At 40.1% G+C, this 19,422-nt stretch overlaps 1 protein-coding gene across 13 annotated transcripts in view; it reads right to left on the reverse strand.

Annotated features, from left to right (window-relative positions):
- SLIT2 (slit guidance ligand 2) overlaps positions 1-19,422 on the reverse strand; it is a 424,049-nt gene that overhangs the window by 106,071 nt on the left and 298,556 nt on the right. For all 13 annotated transcript variants that reach the window (XM_073342407.1, XM_073342403.1, XM_073342401.1 and 10 more), the window contains exons 10-12: positions 5,765-5,836; positions 5,046-5,117; positions 1,512-1,583 (exon numbers count right to left, since the gene is read on the reverse strand). In XM_073342407.1, coding sequence (XP_073198508.1) covers positions 1,512-1,583; positions 5,046-5,117; positions 5,765-5,836 — 216 coding nt within the window. The remainder of the gene's footprint in view (positions 1-1,511; positions 1,584-5,045; positions 5,118-5,764; positions 5,837-19,422) is intronic.

Genomic DNA, 19,422 nt, shown 5'->3' on the forward strand with positions numbered 1-19,422 from the left:
AACTTCTTTAGTAAAATCGCAGTGTTGTGTATGTTCATGGAATGTATATAGGTGGTGTTTATCTGAGCAAGGAAATGAGCTTGAGAAATCAAGTCTGGGCAAGGAAAACTTTGCCTTTTTCCCAAAAGAAGGACTGAACACTGTGTTCATTAGCTGGAAGAGATGTACAGTGGCATGCTTAATTATATCTTACTAATCAGCATATTGCCACATTTCCAGAAGTTGTAGTAAAAAACTGATGGCACAGAATAAGATAGTCCAGAGCTATCCTGGATTTGATTTTCTTCTCCATCTCCATCCCTTTTGCCCTGTCCCTCCCATATTACAAATATAAAAAGGAAGAATGTTTTTACAGAAATCTATTACCTCTTTTAAACAACAAAAATTTTTAAGTATACCATGAAACTTGTTGGATTTTTCAAATCAAATCCCTTTCTTATTCTTCCTTTTTTCATTTATCAGGGTGAATAGTGAAGTTAGTGTGTTCTATGCTTTGAAAAACTGGGTTTTACTGCAATGTAAAGGTGGATTTGTATTTGAATAGAAGTGTGGTCAAGGGAGGACATGCACTTCAAATAAATTTTGTAGCTCCTTTCCTTATTTTATCAGAGTATAGTGGAGCTTTCAATATAGCATGAATAGAAACAAAGATTTATCTTTGATCTTTCAGTGAATAAATATAATTCTTGGTAACAAACTCCTCTGAGAAGGAAACAAAGGTAAATGCTTTCTTGAGTACTGTATCAGGATCTAAAGATGAAACATCAACCCCAGATGGTGCTATGATTTATATTTTCACATCACTGACTTCCTAGTTTGCCACTTTTTTCCACAAGTGAAGGAGAAATTTTGCCATATCACATCTCTATAAAGTCTGGGCAAGAAATGCTTCTAATCAAGTGGATAGATGTTATTTTCTAAGATCATCCAACTTTACAGCTACAAGCCAGCGATTCCCAGATTCTCCACTGCAGAACATCACTGCTGATTTATGGCTTAGTGCACACAATCCATTTTTAGACGGTACTACAACTGCACTGTCAATCCTGCTGAATCTTTTGAGAAAGGTTGAAAAACATATCACCATGATGCTCCTCTTGATACTCACTGTTAAATCAAATATTTCTACTGTGACAAATGTAGACTCTCTACTGGTACTCACTGTATACAACACCTTCTGCTCAAGGATCTCAAAGCACCTTGCACAGTTATCTAATTTTCACAAGTCAGGTTAACATTTATATCCATTTTAATGGTGGGTAAACTGGGATACAGAGTGTATATGACTTGATCAAAGGAACACCTTACAAACAAAAGTCAGAGCCAGGGATAGAATCTAGAAGCTTTGACACCTCTAGTTTCATCTACTAAATGATTTCACTGCGCATCTGATATTGCATATAGGGATAATTTCCTATCCCTTCTTTTCTGGGTACATATCAAAATTTCAAAAACCATCCCCTCTCCCACCAGTTAACTCAAAATGAGATAAGCATTAAACAAATACTCACAGCAATTGTAAAGAGAAGAGTCCTTCAAACAGGCCTTTAGGAAGTTCTGTAATTTTATTTCCATAGAGGACACTGTAACAGAAAAAAACCAATCAAGGTGGCTACTATTAAGATACAGGTTTTCTGGATCTGACTTGGAAGACAGAAAGAAACTTCTTCCATCTTCCCTGAAATGATTCTAAACAGCAGTAACCAAGACATTTGGGACTTAAAACTAAGACCTCGGCAAGCTCCCCTGTATGGGTGCAGAAATCTGCTCCTACAAAGACCATTGCAGGATCAGGGCCCAAGTATCTACTTTACTTTAGCAAGTTGATAGGAAACTTAGTCTACTGATGAACTGGTCAGTGGATAATAAAGTATAAATACTGACAAGACGACTTTCTTCTAAGCAATTTTTTAAAATGTACCACATAGCTCCAGGTAGCAGCCAGTATCACTGACAGAGACACCCTGATACTAAAGATTTGTCTGAATTTGTTTCTCATTGTTGAGTCTACAGCAGACACTAAAATAAAACCCTATCCTACTCTTTCAGAAGTGGAAGAGTTTACTTGCTAATCCCCAACACACTGATCTGCCATATCTCCTAATGAAATATATCACCTTCTTTACTGTGACACATGATATAAGTCAGAATGTTCATTTGACTAAGAAAACTAGTTAAAACGCCAGTAAAAAAATTATATATTATACTAAAGGTTCCCGAACTGCAGCTCTGAGACCAACAATGGCACCTTGTGAAGACCCTGGAGGCAACAACTGATGTGCATGTTAAAGTAGGTTTGTAAAATTAAAAAAAAAATGCAGCAATAATACTGTATATACTCGATCATAAGCCGGTTTGTTTATAAGCCGACCCCTCCAAGATGGATAAATAAAAATGGAAAATATGTATGACCCATTCATAAGCCGACCCTATAATTCAGGGGTCAGCAAACTTTGGCTCCCAGGCCATCAGGATAAGCCGCTGGTGGGTAGAGATGGTTTGTTTACCTTGAGCGTCCGCAGGCACAGAGGTAAACCTAAGGAAACAAAGTGGCCCGGCACGCCAGCTGCTTACTCTGATGGGCCGGAACAGCAACTGGTGGGAAAATTTTTTTTGGGTGGGAGAAGCTGGGGGTCAAGGCAGTAACCCTGTGACCACCCCCCACATGACCCCACCCCTAGTCTGGGAACCCCACACTCTCCCCATCCCATCCCACCCCTTCCCACCTTACCTGGGGAGGGCCAGGGGAGGATGTCTCTGGCCTGGCTGGATCTGCTCCGGCAGACTGGGCAGCACGGCTGCAGCCTGCTCCGGCGGGCCAGACCGGGCGGTGCAGCCGCAGCATGTTCCAGTGGGCTGGGCCAGGTGGCATGGCCACAGCATGCTCCGGCGGGCCAGGCAGCGTGGCCACAGCCTGCTATGGGGGGCGCGGCCGCAGCCTGCCAGCCCCAGACCTGCAGCTGCCTCAGAGGCTCGGGGGAGAGCAGCGTGGTCAGAAGCAGAGAGACTCTGGCCCCGCTTATTCCCTTCTGGCTGTGCTGCCTCTTCTTACCCCCTCTGTTGGGGGGGAGGGGCTGTGTCCCACCTCTCCCGCTCTATACCCGTTCATAAAGCGACCCCCTTCTCTGATGCTTCCCTTTTTTACTAAAAAAATTCGGCTTATGAATGAGTATATGTGGTACTTCCTAGCTTTTGAGTTTTTGGCTTTGCAACCTTAAGAAAACAACACAGACTAATAAAATGTGCATTATGGTATATGCACACAGTACAATAAGATTTAGCTCTTTTTCTAGCACTTTTTAATTCAAAGGTCTCTTTGCATTTTACTAAGAGGGTGCATATGACATTCTATTTTACAGATGAGGAAAGTCAAGCACAGAAAAACAAAATTATTAGCTGAAGATCACACACCATGTTGATGGCAGAGTGGGGAGCAGAACCCGAGTCTTCAATTCCCAGACCAGTGCCTTTTACAAAGAGACCAGCCCATACATTTTTTAAGGTCAGGCTTGACAAAGCCCTGGCTGGGATGATTTAATTGGGGATCGGTCCTGCTTTGAGCAGGGGGTTGGACTAGATGACCTCCTGAGGTCCCTTCCAACCCTGATATTCTATGATTCTATGATACATGGAAAACCAGAGCAAGTTACATTTAGCTCCTTAAGTCAAGATTTCCTGTAGGTAGCACTTATGCAATATTTTTCTTAACTAAATCACAGAATGCTATAATCATTTGTCCTGTCAGATCTTCAAAAGTATTATTTGAGGAGAGATTATTTCACAGAGGGCAATCTCTCTTCATTAGGTAAATGCTTATGTGGAAAGATCTAGTATTTAAAATCCATAATTTCCTAATTTTTGGTTTTAGTTAGAAAAAATTAATTACAATTATGATTTTTTTTCTTATAACAGAACAGCTTTGTTAGGCCTGTCCTGTAGTGGGTGACTTCTGGGAATTCTTCTGGCTCTATCAATCTGTTTCTTCACTTCCGCAGTATGCATCCAATGAAGTGAGCTGTAGCTCACGAAAGCTTATGCTCCAATAAATTGGTTAGTCTCTAAGGTGCCACAAGTACTCCTTTTCTTTTTGCGAATACAGACTAACAGGGCTGTTACTCTGAAACCAGCTGGTTCCAGTACTTAGACAATTTCTGCTGAAGTAATTTGAGAAGCAGCTTGCATAGCATCTTCCTATACAGCTTTAAGAGGAGCCAATCTTTTAATGTGAAAAAGCAGCTAGAATGGGATGTGTTGAAAATAAAACGGATGCTCCTTAGAGGAACAAACAAACAAACAAAAAATCACTATATTTAGAATCCTTTAGAACAGCCAAAGTAGGGGAAGCCCTGTCTGCAATAAAGGAAGTAATTTTAAAGAAACTGTATGAACTTCCATTCCACTTCAAAGTATTTCTGAAGTAGCCAATTCTGTGAAAACAAGGTCAAGTAGGAGCAGTAAAACAGTACTTAATTATAATTAAGGATTAAATGACAGAAGTTGAAAAAACAAAAGGTTCTGTTCTCTAACTGATGGCGAGTAAAGTAGCTTGAGGCTATCAGTATTCATTTTGCAAGCTTATTCACAAAACTGATCAGTGTGAATTGTCATAATTTCTGCTAACCATCATGATAAATAGTGGACAAACCCCTCAATTTTCAACTTGGAACAAATTTTAAATCATCATGAGTTTACTCCAGGCAATATCTTTCAATTTAACATGAGTGAATATGGCATGAGAAGAAGTGCATTTTCCATACCCTGACTGGCTTACTGCTCCAAGTTATCAAAGGATCCAGCTGGGACCTTTTTACATTAGTAGCACATGGATCCTTCTCAAGACCTGAATCTAAGAAATTTTAGTGTTCAGCCACAATATGATGTCAGGTTATAGTTCTGACATCTCTGACGTTATCTTACAGCTTTCAAAGGCAAGAAAAATGAAGATTAAATGAGAATTTTGCACTAAGACAAACATTTTAAAAAACTGAAAACCACAAGTGTTAGAAATTTTGCCTTTCTTTTGAGAAAATCAAATTGATACTTACAGTGAATTGAGTGAACGCAGGCCTTGGAAAGCATCTGGAGCGGTCTCGGAGATCTGGTTATTACTCAGGTCACTAAAATAAGAAACAAGGGTATATTAAATGAATTCTAACCCATTCCACAGAAAATAACTATTAAAATATTATGTAATTAGCTTCGGTCATAGGAGAAAAGGCTAAATCTAAATATTTATTTTGGCCTCGTGAGACAAAGTTGAAAAATTAAAACATCAAAGCACTAACATCACCATACTACACTGAAACATCACATGGTTATATAAAATAAATAGTTGTACAAAATGATTATTAGATTTATTTTTCATAATAATAAAAGAGTTAAATATATTTTATGAAGCATTCTTTGAGTTAGGTTGATATGGCAACAGGACCTTACAGCATCAATGGAATTATGAAATGACAATGGTATATCATTTCAAAATATGTTCCAAAAAAATCTGTTAAGCAATTATTTTCATTATAGTGACACACTATTTCTCTCTATATACATTCATATTACTTAGTATCATTACATTGAGTTACCAGTGATGGTTATTAACATGACAAAGGCACTATACAATCTAAGCAATCAGACAGCCATATTAGTTAATCCTCTGGCCGTCAAACACTCTTAAATACTCATACTTTGATGGGAATTTCTTTGTATGACCATGACCTGTTTTATGAAAATGTTTTTATATAATTCTAAAATATTTCTCACTCACATTCTTCGAAGCTTTTTATATGGTGAGAAAGCTCCAGGAGGGATGACCTTGATTGAATTTTGCTCCAACCGTCTGCAAAGAAAAACAATACCATAAAAATACAAAAATGTAATGCTGAAGAACAATCTAAAATGTGTATATTCATGTCAGAATAAATTAGCAGAGATGTATTTATTCATAGTTACTTTTCCCTTCTACTATAGTACAGGTTTATGCCATGAGAATCAGGGCCAGTAATTGTTTTAATTTCAAAAAAATCAATTTTTGGCTATATAAGCATGTTCTCTTCTTCACATACAGAGTTGCAACACTATAAATTACAGGTTGATCTGATCTGACATATAACTTATCTGGGATTTTTGTGTAATTCAGCCAAGAAGTACAAATAATTAAACTCTTTCTTCAGATCTAAATTATGTAAGTTTAGTAGTCTTACACTTTTATGAAACTCCAAACACTAGCCAGGGATTCATATTTACACATTAGACGGAGTAAGAGATTTATGTAAACAAAGTAGACACTCAAGTATCTAAGTGGTAGGAAAATTTGAGCAAGAATACTAGCACTGAATAACAGATATGCTGGCACTTGCAACATTGCTGGTGTCATGGTTTTGCATGTGAACTGCTAAACAATTTCTTTAAGCTTACTAGGTAACAAGGTGATTTTTATCTTAAGTATCAAGATTGCATGTCTTCACTTCCCACTATTGTTTTTAACCAGTATTGTGCCAAACTTTTTACTCTACATTAACTGCCACTTTCCCATATATGCAGAATGATGTGGATGACGATTGCTGTAGATACAATGTAGAATGTGAACTTGTTTCCCATCTCAGTAGGACACACTGTAAGCAGATTTATTTAGGATCATTAATAGTAGCATCAGGAGTATACACGTGGAAAGATTACGCTGAGGAAGTTCTACTGCCCATTTACTATAAAGTCAAACAGTTCACAAGCACTACTGAAACCTTCCTAGCGTGGAAGCGACTTCGTTGGAGAACACTGTGTGTGTTAGGGTTATAACTCTAGGTACAGTTCTATTTGTAATCATAAAAAAGCTACTACATTTTTATTTGAAAATTTCCATCATGCACTTGCATCTGTAGGTTCCCAGAGAGTTATAGCATCCAGAAAGGCAAGGCACCATATAAAAATATAAAGGGAGGATCCAGGTGAATACATATGAACTGTCAGTTGTTTACTGTCAATTTAGATATAACATGACAAATTTCTCTCGGCTAATACTATTTAGCTTTCAAAGGAGTTATGACAGGGATGATTTTGGCCCACTAAGTCCAAAATAACTGATAAATAATTGTTTTACATAATTATTCAAAACTATGTACTGAGACTTATCTATAAAAAGGAAATGTCTGGAGATCTTTACCATGGAACATACAGTCTTAGCAATGGGTTTAAATAGAACGATCCATTTAAAAGTAATAAGATTGTAAACTATGGTGATTTTTTCATATTCTCTGCAACTCTCAGAAGTATAGGAAGCTTTGCTTTTCAAAATGAAATTATACAGTCTATTTTGCCGTTTCCTAGCCCCACCACAAAATATAAACAATATAGACATTGTAGTTCAAAACCTATCTAATGTGCCTATGAAATAAGGGTCATATTCTCTTTTCACATATAAGCATGCAAATCCTACCATAATCCATGGGAGCTGGACATGTGTACCTTAGAGCAATATAAAATAGAAAATTGAAAATCTATTTAACATAAGGAATCTAGGTTTTGAGAATTTACTGCACTGGGTATTTGGAATCACATGTTGTAAAATTCATGCAGGGATTGTTCGTCAAAAAGGCTTCTGAAACCATGATGCAGCACTGTCGACTCATCTGCATCATGTGGGCTAGACCCACCGTGACATGCTCTACCTCAAAGTAGCATCCAGTAACTCCCATATTCATCACTGGTACACGGTTGTGGTATTTCAAACAAGGCATGCCTTGCAAGGTATCATATGAAAGGTCATGATCTGGTGAAACTCATTGTTCTGTCAAAAGATGTATATCATTTGGCTATTATGTTATGAGATTTCGCTCTATGATTGTTATTGAAATATGCTGTTTGAGTTTGGGAGACACCCACTACTAGCTCTCCAGTGAATAAAAGGGTGGTGACGCACACCTAGACGACCATTGATCAGCAGGGGTATTGTAAACAAGAGATTTACAATTCTGTAAGAGATAGTTGTGCAAGCACCATACAATGGGGACTGCTCAACTCTGTGACTCAGCAAGGCCCACCAGGGACTTGACTGAGAGTATAAAATAAGGGGCAGTGGCATCACAAGACCACTTTTCTCCTCTCGCACCTATGGAGAAGGCAACAAAAATGCTGGGAAGGTAAAGACTTTGAACTGACGAGATTGGTCCCAGACTGAGAAGGAAGTTCAGCTTGTTTATTAAGAACTGTAACCTACTTGCAACATCCAGTGGGGTGAGAAAAGATGTTTGATTCAAAACTTGCTTAGTCTAAAAGTTTAGGATTTAGAATGCGTGTTTAATATTCATTTTCTGAAGTAACTATCCCTGACCTTTATACCTACTACTTTTAATTATGTATAATCTTTCTGTAGTTAATAAACTTACTTTAACCTTTTATTCTTACCAGTGAGTTTCTCCCAAGTGCTTGTGGAATCTGTTCAGATTACATATGCTAGTGCATGTCCACTTTCCTTTTAAAGAAGTGGAGAACTAATTAACGAGCTTGGATTGTTCAAGAGAAGGACTTGAGCAGTGTAAGATAGTATACTCCCAGGTGCAAGGCGGGGGCTTGGGAGATTTGCTGGTGTTTCCCTGTGTATAGTTCATGAGTGGCTTGAAGAGCATCAATGCAACTTAGCTAAGTGTGCCTCTGCATGCTGGTGGTTGAGTGGTAACAGGGCTTGGAGGGGTTTGCTGCTTGTCACTGGCAAAGCATGGTGAGAGACAGCCCAGGCTGGAGAATTAAGGGGGTCCCACACTTCCGGGTTGTACCCCAGGGATCCCGTCATACCCACATCTTTATCCTCTCATTTATGGGGCCCATTTGATCATCTGAATTGTAAGAATGAGTGAAGAAAAAAAGATGCAGGGGCCAGATGCTTCCCATGCAGCCACCAAGGATGGTCCTAGTTCCCACAAGAGACCCTACCAGCTAGGCCCCATTCCGTTAAATCCCCAGCAGCTCTGCATATTGCCAGAGATAAAACGTCACTGTACAAACCCCAGCAGCAATACTTCTTCCTCCTCTGCTTCAGAGAAGGCTGTGAGCAAGCAAAAGACAGGAGGACGAGCCTTTCCTAATCCTTCTAATCCCAACCAATGATGAGAGAAGAGAGACTGAGGAATGGACCAAAGGGAGATAGCGAGCTCCAGGAAATGCACCAAGTCTCTCTTCACATATTCCCAAAGAGCAGCCTGGATGTTATGCATTCTGGTGGGCCTAGGCAATTGTGTGGTTCTGGGCTGTTGTCTATTATGGCTCCCACCAGAGGCTCCTGTGGCATCTGCTGAACATACAGCGAGGCAGCCTCTCTGCCTCCCCACCCGGCTACTCTTTCCCCCAGTGCTACGTGTAGCTCAGCAGAGAAGAAGCAGCACAGTGTCAGTGCACTGGCAGGAGAGATGAGGGGCAACAGTGGGTAAGCGGGAGGGGAAACAAGGAACTAGTGGTACAAAATAGGGAGGACAGAGAAACAGTTGGAGAATTGAGTGGCAAGAGCTATCGGGGGACAGGGAAGGGGAGGTGAGAGGCTACCTGAAGGAAAGGTGGGGACAAAGAGTACTGGGGCAGCTAAAAGGAAGCAGTTGTTGTGGAGAGCAGTGACTAATGGGGGAACAAAATGGGGGTGATGGGAGCTAATGACTAATACGGGGACATGAGTGAATGGAACCAATGCCATCCCAAGGCAATCCCCACTTTGCACTCTCAGGTTCTCTTCTGCCCAGTAACCACACCCCCTTTCAGACCACCCTCTGGCTTCCCACAAGCCTCTGCCCCCTTCTTTTGACGTACAAAGAATAAAGGTCCTGTCATCTGGAATCCTGTGTGCAATTTTGGTCCCCCATGTTTAAGAAAGGTTAACTGAAACTGGAAGAGGTGCAGAGAAGGGACACTAGGATGATCCGAGGAATGGAAAACCTACTTTATGAGAGGAGACTCAAAGAACCTGTTTAGCCTAAACAAGTGAAGGCTGAGGGGAGATATGATTGCTCTCTATAAATATATCAGAGGAATAAATACCAGGGAGGGAGAGGAGTTATTTAAGTTAAGCACCACTATGGACACAAGAACAAATGCAAATAAACTGGCCATCTGCAAGTTTAGGCTTAAAATTAGACTAAGGTTTCTAATCATCAGAGGAGTGAAATTCTGGAACAGCCTTCCAAGAGAAGCAGGTTTCAGAGTAACAGCCGTGTTAGTCTGTATTCACAAAGAGAAAAGGAGTACTTGTGGCACCTTAGAGACTAACCAATTTATTTGAGCATAAGCTTTCGTGAGCTACAGCTCACTTCGTCGGATGCATACTGTGGAAACTGCAGAAGACATTATATACAGAGAGACCATGAAACAATACCTCCTCCCACCCCGCTCTCCTGCTGGTAATAGCTTATCTAAAGTGATCACTCTCCTTACAATGTGTATGATAATCAAGTTGGGCCATTTCCAGCACAAATCCAGGTTTTCTCACCCTCCGCGCCCCCCCCCCCCCCAAACTCACTCTTCTGCTGGTAATAGCCCATCCAAAGTGACCACTCTCTTTACAATGTGTATGAAAATCAAGGTGGGCAATTTCCAGCACAAATCCAGGTTTTCTCACCCCCCCCCCCACACAAACTCACTCTCCTGCTGGTAATAGCTCATCCAAAGTGACCACTCTCCCTAAAATGTGCATGATAATCAAGGTGGGCCATTTCCAGCACAAATCCAGGTTTTCTCAACCCCCTCACACACACAAACTCACTCTCCTGCTGGTAATAGCTCATCCAAAGTGACCACTCTCCTTACAATGTGTATGATAATCAAGGTGGGCCATTTCCAGCATAAATCCAAGTTTAACCAGAAAGTCTGGGGTGGAGGGGTAGGAAAAAACAAGGGGAAATAGGCTACCTTGCATAATGACTTAGCCACTCCCCGTCTCTATTTAAGCTTAAATTAATAGTATCCAATTTGCAAATGAATTCCAATTCAGCAGTTTCTCGCTGGAGTCTGGATTTGAAGTTTTTTTGTTTTAAGATAGCGACCTTCATGTCTGTGATTGCGTGACCAGAGAGATTGAAGTGTTCTCCGACTGGTTTGTGAATGTTATAATTCTTGACATCTGATTTGTGTCCATTTATTCTTTTACGTAGAGACTGTCCAGTTTGACCAATGTACATGGCAGAGGGGCATTGCTGGCACATGATGGCATATATCACATTGGTGGATGTGCAGGTAAACGAGCCTCTGAGAGTGTGGCTGATGTTATTAGGTCCTGTGATGGTGTCCCCTGAATAGATATGTGGGCACAGTTGGCAACGGGCTTTGTTGCAAGCATAGGTTCCTGGGTTAGTGGTTCTGTTGTGTGGTATGTGGTTGTTGGTGAGTATTTGCTTCAGAGAAGAGAAGCAGTGGGAGCAAAAAACCTAACTGGCTTCAAGACTGAGCTTGATAAGTTTATGGAGGGGATGGTATGAGACTGCTTACAATGGAATGTAGCTGATCTGCGACTGCTAGCAGCAAATATCTCCAACAGCCGGAGATGGGACACTAGATGGGGAGGGCTCTGAGTTACTACAGAGAATTCTTTCCCAGGTATCTGGCTGGTGGGTCTTGCCCACATGCTCAGGGTCTAACCGATAGCCATATTTGGGGTTGGGAAGGAATTTCTCCCAAAGTCAGATTGGCAGAGAACCAGGGTGGAGTTTGCCTTTCTCTGCAGCATGGGGCACGAGTCACTGGCAGGTTTAAACCAGTGTAAATGGTGGATTCCCTGTAACTTGAAGTCTTTAAACCACAATTTGAGGGCTTCAGTAACTCAGCCAGAGGTTATGGGAAACCTTACAGGAGTGGGTGGGTGAAGTTCTGTGACCTGCAATGTGCAGGACGATCATCATGGTCCCTTCTGATCTTGAAATCTATGAGTCTGTCCTTCATACCTTGCTCCCACTAGGTGGGGGAACTATGTAAAGAAATCTAGTCTCAATCCAACACCTTGCATCAGCACTAAATCCACATAGTATTTCAAAAAATGATGTTACTGGCACATGCAATTGGCTAATTAAATAATTTGCATAAAATGTCACACAAAGTTACAGAAAACTTTGTAGCTATTCTCCTGATCTTGCCCTGACTCTGGTACCTCCTTTCTGAACGACAGTCATTTTTGTATATAGCCTGCTAGTCACATGCTGCCTCTTGGTCATCTGATTTCTGGACTGCCCAGGGGAACAATGCTGTCCAATCCCCTTGCCTTAAAGGGCCAAGCCTCAATAAAAGGCACACTGATTCACCTGCTCTTAAAGGGGCATGCATGCTGAGTTACAATTATATTATTTTATCCTAATATGTATTACCATGCATGTGTCAACACTGTACTTAATCAGTCATTGTATTATGAATTTAAGGTCCCTCTGAAGTTCCTAAATCTTCTGTTTTAATAATCTAAATAATCTTGTGTTATCTGCAAATTTTGCCACCTCTCTACTCAACTCTTTTCTAGGTTATTAATAAATATTTTTAACACTGGTATTGAAACCTGTGGCATAAGACTTAACTTTTTGCCATGATGAAAACTGACTATTCATTCCTGTTCTTTATTTACCTCTTTGTTAACCCTTCTCACACCTATGACATGTATTCTGATTAAGTTCAGGACTATTTAATTTTCTTAACTTCTTGGGTTTCGCCTAAAGGTTTTCATATATTGAGTAAACATAGATTCTTACACATGTGTGGCAGTGAATAGTCTGTGTTACACATCTACCTTGCTGATCCATCCTGGGTGTGAGTATCCAACAGCCTGAGCTATAGATTCTGGCTTCTAAACTCAAACTACAGAGACTGATGGTCTGATGGTCTCCAGTGTCAGCCAAGATGATGACCATCACATATGAACTGCTTATCTTCATCTTACCTGCTCTGCTTTGTAGACTACCTCTGACCACTCCTGATTTTCCAGGAGTGCTCAGATGTCTGGATAATACTTTATAAATCAATTAAGATTCCCCAAAGGTGAATCAGCTTATCAAAAAGCAGCAACAGGAGATTGCAGGTAAAACAGTTTTTCTTACTAATCAGAGGATTATATATATAAATCTTTTCAGGTAACAGTAAAATCCTTCTGCCTCAGCATATAATATATTCAGACTTCTTGGTTTCAGAGAACAATACATTAGTGCTACAATGTGTTATAATAATTCTGGTCCAAGACGGTAGAATATTTATGTGGTTGTTCATGCTATTTGAAAATATATGAAATGTTGACGTATTTACATGGGGAATTAATAATCTCTTTAAACCTACCCATCTGTTCCCTACAAACAAACATACAACCCCACCTCCACCACAGTTGGATAATACTTCGTTTTGTGACAATTGTGACTTATGAGAATAGTATAATTATACAAGAATAGACAAACATTAGAAGAAGCTCCATATAAGTTTGTAGGGAAAGACTATATGATACTAATAGACAGTATGTAATCATTAATTATTATTATTAAATATTGTATCATAAGAAAGGCACTTAACTGTAATATTCTGACCTTTCAGTGTTTATTTGGGTGAAATTTATATATTACAACTATTTTCAAAAAATCAATTATCCTATAAAACATCTAGGCCCAATAAGGTGACACAGGGGGCCTTGTGTTACATCAGATACTTAGCCTAACTGAATTTTTCTGAATTCCTATTTGATTTCTGCCTTGCTTATTAATTCAACATTGTGTAGTTTAATGTGTTTGTAGTTTGTTATGGCAAGAATGACATATTAAATTTACCACTGTACAATTTTGTCCACAAAATATACAGCTCTAAAAATAGAAAAAGTGCTACAACTGACTAATGAACTACCAAGTTACCACTGTATGTAATAAAATAAGCTCCATGTCAGTTTTACCAAATGCTTCCTTTTAGTAGAAAATTTACAGTCTGATGTATGGTCTGATTTACAGACTCAGTATGTAGTGCTGGGATAAACTTACAGGGATAAAGGATTTGTTATAGTAGGATCATCTAAATATGCCTTTTATTACCTTCAACTAATGTGTACACTGTAAAAACACATCACATTTCAGAAAAAGAGGTTAGTACAAGAGAGAAAAAATGTTAAATCAGATTATATAAACACAGAAGAAAAATCTTTTACACCCTCATGATGTCCATAAAGAAAGCAAATCAAATTAATGTTTTCAAGCTTTGTTATCCTCTAATCTTGTCCTTTATCTGCCTAGAATCAGCCGAAATTTTACACGGTGCAAATTTGCATCCATCATTCTGTGAAAAATCTAATTAGACACATTCCAGGGTCACAAAGCACAGATACAGTAATATCTCAAGGAAATTTTCATCCTTCTGATAAAACCCACAGTAATTAAAAACACTTCTTTATATTTCTGCCTCATATTAAATGAAATATTTTGAATTCCTGAATACAACTGCTTAGTTAGCTAGGGCTGAAAAAACAACTACATAATGTTCATAAACCACATGGCTCAGCCTAAAGTGCTATACTGCAGGAGTGCAAAATGTTGTGAGAATCTGTAATGTTCTCTATAGATGTTATAGCAAATGTCTTTCTCAAAATATCTCCTCCTACCTGAACCTCAAAATACTTTTTTCTTTTTATGAGAAGTGATTACATATGTTTCACAAAACAGTGGCTATGGTCTCTCCTTCAAAAGCCACAGCCAATTCTACCAGCATGTTAAATAAGATAAGATAATGGACTACAGTTAAGTAAATGCTTCCTCAATTATTGGACTCTCTCAGAAAGACTGTTCATCATCTAAGATGATCTCCTTATAAGGCCCTTACCACCACAAAAACAATAATTAATGTTCATGGCATTCTCTCTCTTTTTTTTGGTTGGGGTTTCTCTACAATGAAATCCTGCTTTTGATGATCAAGTTGCTAATCTGCTTGAAACACCTTTCAAAGACTATTCCCTATTTACTTCTATCCAGGAAATATACTGTGAAGAGTTCTGCCCACCCCTCCAAATCCTTCCTCTGCCCACCACTACATATACACACTGACTTCAATATCCACTTTTATTCTAGAATATGGAGGTACTCTCTGCAGCTGCAATTCCCAACCTAATCAAATCAAATTATGCTCCTGATGAGTAGCTTGCTCCTTCTCCCTTGCACCCCAAAGAGCTGTACCATTGTGACATGCAAAATTACTTAACACATTTCAACGGGAAGTTCTTGTGTCCTCTAAACTTACAGCACACAGTATAACTGAATAATCCAAAGATGCTCATTAGTGCTTGCCAACTTGAAGACACAGACAACAAGTACATTTAAAACTACTATTTATTTTCACGTTAACCTTTGTTTCCATTTAAATCTAAAATACAGAATGTATTTAGATGCTCCTCTAGAAAAAAGGCATTTTTCTGAATAAACATTTTGGCTCTAAGTTGTGCAGATGGGTTACATAAAACTGCTTCAATACACTAAGCCTGCTCACTAGAACCTGGGGAAGGGCAGACAATTTATACTGTATAGACATATGCCATACCTATATGCTTAAGAGGAGATGACTATCACTATCAAGGGCAAGCAACAAAACTAAAAACTGATTTACTAATGATAAAATATATTATACTGTTTAAGAAAACAAACAGTTGTAGCTTTAAATATCATATTCAGAAATAAATTATTCAAGTAATTGTTTTCAAAATTCAGCCAGTCACGATTTCATTGAGCAAATCTGGTCAGGGTTTGTAGTTGATGTCAGTATATTTATGTCTACATCAGTAATTTTCACTCCATGCATCTGAAGAAGTGGGTTTTTTACCCATGAAAGCTTATGCCCAAATAAATCTGTTAGTCTTTAAGGTGCCACCGGACTCCTTGTTGGTTTTTTGGTCAGGGTTAGTGGCTTCAGCATTTAATTGATCTAAACTGTTTGATTTCAGCATTTCCTCATGTACAAGAAGGTGGCAAGAAGCAAGTCAAGAAACCCCAGAAGAATTTTTACAACACAGAAGAAATTGTAAGTTGCTTGATGAGTCTAATGTATTGCACAGATGCTGATTATACATGGTAATAAAACTGACAGCTCTTCTTTGCATTTTCCCCCATCTGCTTTTAAAGTAAATGGCAAAAACAGCTGTCAGAGAACAGAAAACAGATTTCAGTGATGGGATTCACTGTAGCTCCTGACTCTAAAGAATTGCCGTACATAGCAACACATCTCTCATCATACAGAACATCTGCCAGTCTTTTGAGAAAAAGGAAGCAGTAATATTCTCTCTTTGCTTTAGGGAGCCTCAAGCTGAGAGTACTCCACCCCCCTTCTCAACAACTGCACCTCCAAGGTGCTTGTGTCTACAGAATGGTGCTTCTAACTTTAGCAGCAAAGAATTTCACTGGAATCTGTGATATCATCCATGTCCAACACAACAAAAGGTATATTTTTCAAGTACTGTATCACTTGCACTTTACAATTCCAGACGCTAGTTCTGTGTGTTTAATAAATGTGGTTGACAGCTTGCTAAATATCTGAATATAAGGAATGATTGTTAACTTGATCCTACAGCTTGCCAAACTGTTAATATCCACTCTATTCATTCCATCAAATACTTCTTCAGGGGACTGATTATAAGTGATAAAATGCAGCTAGAGAGACTTGTATCACACAAAGTGATGATGAGCTCTCCTTATAAACCTACAAAACAATTTTCTCTACTCAAAAGCAAGCAGTTTTTTTCATTATGGGGAGGGTCATCTCATATTCTGATCTTTACTGCAGCATTATTGCTGAGATGCTTTCAGTTCACTGCTTTTTATGAATTCAGTTTGTGGTTTAAATGCACAACTTGGTAAAGGTGTGCTAGATCACATCCTGGCAGAGATAATGCAAGGTGGTCAAGGGAATATGAAAAATGAAATTTGTCACATGGCTATGCAGTTTATCATCTCTCTCCCATCATACCTATGTAAATATACTGCTACTGGAATGCTGTGTCCAGTTCTGGTGTCCACAGTTCAAGAAAGATGTTGATAAATTGGAGAAGATTCAAAGAAGAGCCATGAGAATGATTAAAGAATTAGAAAACATGCCTTATAGTGAAAGACTCAAGCAGCTCACTCTATTTACCTTATCAAAGGGAAGGTTAAGGGGTAGCTTGATCACGATCTATAAGAACCTACATGCAAAACAGAAATATAATAAGGCGGCTCTTTGATCTATCAAAGGTGTAACAAGATCTAGCGTCTGGAAAAGGAAGTTAGACAAATTCAGACTAGAAATAAGCACAAAGGTAAATAGTCTCTTCATAGGGGTCTGGGCTTCTAGCCCCCGATGTTGTCCAAGGGACCCAGGTTGAGCAACCTGGGCTCTAAAAAGGAAACATAGTAAAGATGGTCCCTCTTCTTTCTTCAGAGGGTCCAAGTGGCAAATGTTCTTGAGCAGCTTTCCTGTTAAGCAGCCCCTGCTGTGTGGGGCTAGGGAGCTCTGTGCACTAGCTCTACTTCCCTCTGAGTACCACCCTGCAGTGGGCTTGGGACCTCCCATTTAAGGAGCTGTCCCTCTCCAGACTTGACATGTCTCATAGGTTGCACGAACAGGGAGGCTACCCTGGATGCCAAACTGCTGTGCTGCTCTCCCTTTTTTCCCTCCACTGATTGACTGGCTGGGGGTGTGTTTGGTTTTGCGTATTTTTGCTCTGCTTATTGGCTGGTCATTTACCCCAACCCCTCTCAGCTGCTCAGAGGGTGGAGAAGGCGGGAAGAGAAGCACTGACATCACAGAGCCATTCCTGCTCACAGGTACACAAGGTTTGGGATGATTGTGCCCAGAGGCGCTTTTTAACCCCTTCCTGACTGGAGTGGTAACGTATCCCACCACACCTAAGGAAGTCATTCCAGTGGTTAACTATCCTCATTATGTCTTCTAGTCTGAATTTGTCTCGCTTCAGCTTCCAGGCACTGGATTTTGTTATGCCTGTGTCTGCTACATTAAGGACCATTCCACTATGCAAATAATCTTCTTATATAGTAACTTAAAGACCTTAATCAAGGACTCAGACCCAAGGTCACAGAACCCCATGGGGTGAAGAGTCTGAGCCAAGCCGAGACCCAGGGTTCAAGCCCTAGTGCTTTGCATTGTAGACGGCCCCACTGAAAGTGTGCTCTGGGAGTCTGCCAAAAATATCCCACAATCCAACTTCCTCTATCCTCTGGACAGTCAAGTTTTCCCACACTGCACCAAGAACAAAAGGATAGAGTGGCCACATTTTGAGATGGTGATAGGAAGTCTGGGATATGGGTGGTTGGACTTGGCCCTGCATAATGCAGGGCAGACACTGGAGCCACAGGTTAGGACCCAAATTAAGCAATTCCTAACCTGGGGTTACAAATGAATGTGGAGGCTCAAACCCTAGGTTAACAAACCCAGGGTCTGCTAATTCCAGTTCTACTAAACCTGGGTTTATATTGCAGTGTAAATATACCCATAGAAATGAAGGGCTTGAAGGGGCCGTGAGGGTGTCTACACAGCAGAGAAAAACCCACAGCTGGCCCATGCCAGCTGACTCTGGTTCGCGGGGCTTGGGCTGCAGGGCTGTTTCATTGCTCAGGCTGGACTGGAACTTGGTTCTGGAATACTCATCCCACGGGGTCCTTGAGCCCAGCCTCCAACGCAAGTCCAGAAGTCTACACAGCAATGAAACAACCCTGCAGCTGGAGCCATTGGCTGGCATGGGCCAGCCAAAGGTTTTTCTTTGCTATGTAGAAACACTCTGAGCGGTCCTCAGATCCAGCCTCTTGTGCTGAGTCAGGACCAAGAAAACTTACAACATCCCTGACAGGTGTTTGTCCAACTTGTTCTTAAAAACTTCCAGTGATGGGGATTCCACAACCTCCCTTGAATTTAAGTACTGTTACAGTTAGGGTTTTTTTCCGTAATATCTAACCTAAATCTCCCTTGCTGCCGATAAAGACAATTACTTCTGGTCCAACTGTAACCCATGTGCCTAATATGGAGATATCTCTTTCAGAGACCCATTGGTTGGAGGTAGGAGTGAGCTGTGTCTGGGTCATTGTTGCTAGGCAGATTTAGCACTCCACATTTAGAAGCTTCTGGAATTGGGTGTGGTAGTTTTGGGTATGCTTCAATAGGTTCCCTGTTGCTGGGGTCAGACTCCATGAGGGCAAGCAGTCAGGGCAGCTTCTTTACTAAGGCCATGTGTCCTGTGAGAGTCGGCAGAAGCTGAGCCCAGGAGCAGAAAGCAGGCTATTGTCCCTAACTCTGAAACATTTTGCAGCAGGGTTTTCTTTGAATCTATACACTTAACGGAGTGGTTGATTAATCAGTTAGCTGACTAGCTAGTAGTGATTTCAACAGAGGAAGAGTCTGCATGGATTCCAACCAAAGATTCCTACAAGCAAGTGGAAGGAAGATGTTTTAGACTCAGAAAACTGTATTGATTTGGTG

This window comes from Lepidochelys kempii, chromosome 4 (genome assembly GCF_965140265.1).
Source record: "Lepidochelys kempii isolate rLepKem1 chromosome 4, rLepKem1.hap2, whole genome shotgun sequence".
NCBI classification, from domain to species: Eukaryota; Metazoa; Chordata; order Testudines; family Cheloniidae; genus Lepidochelys; species Lepidochelys kempii.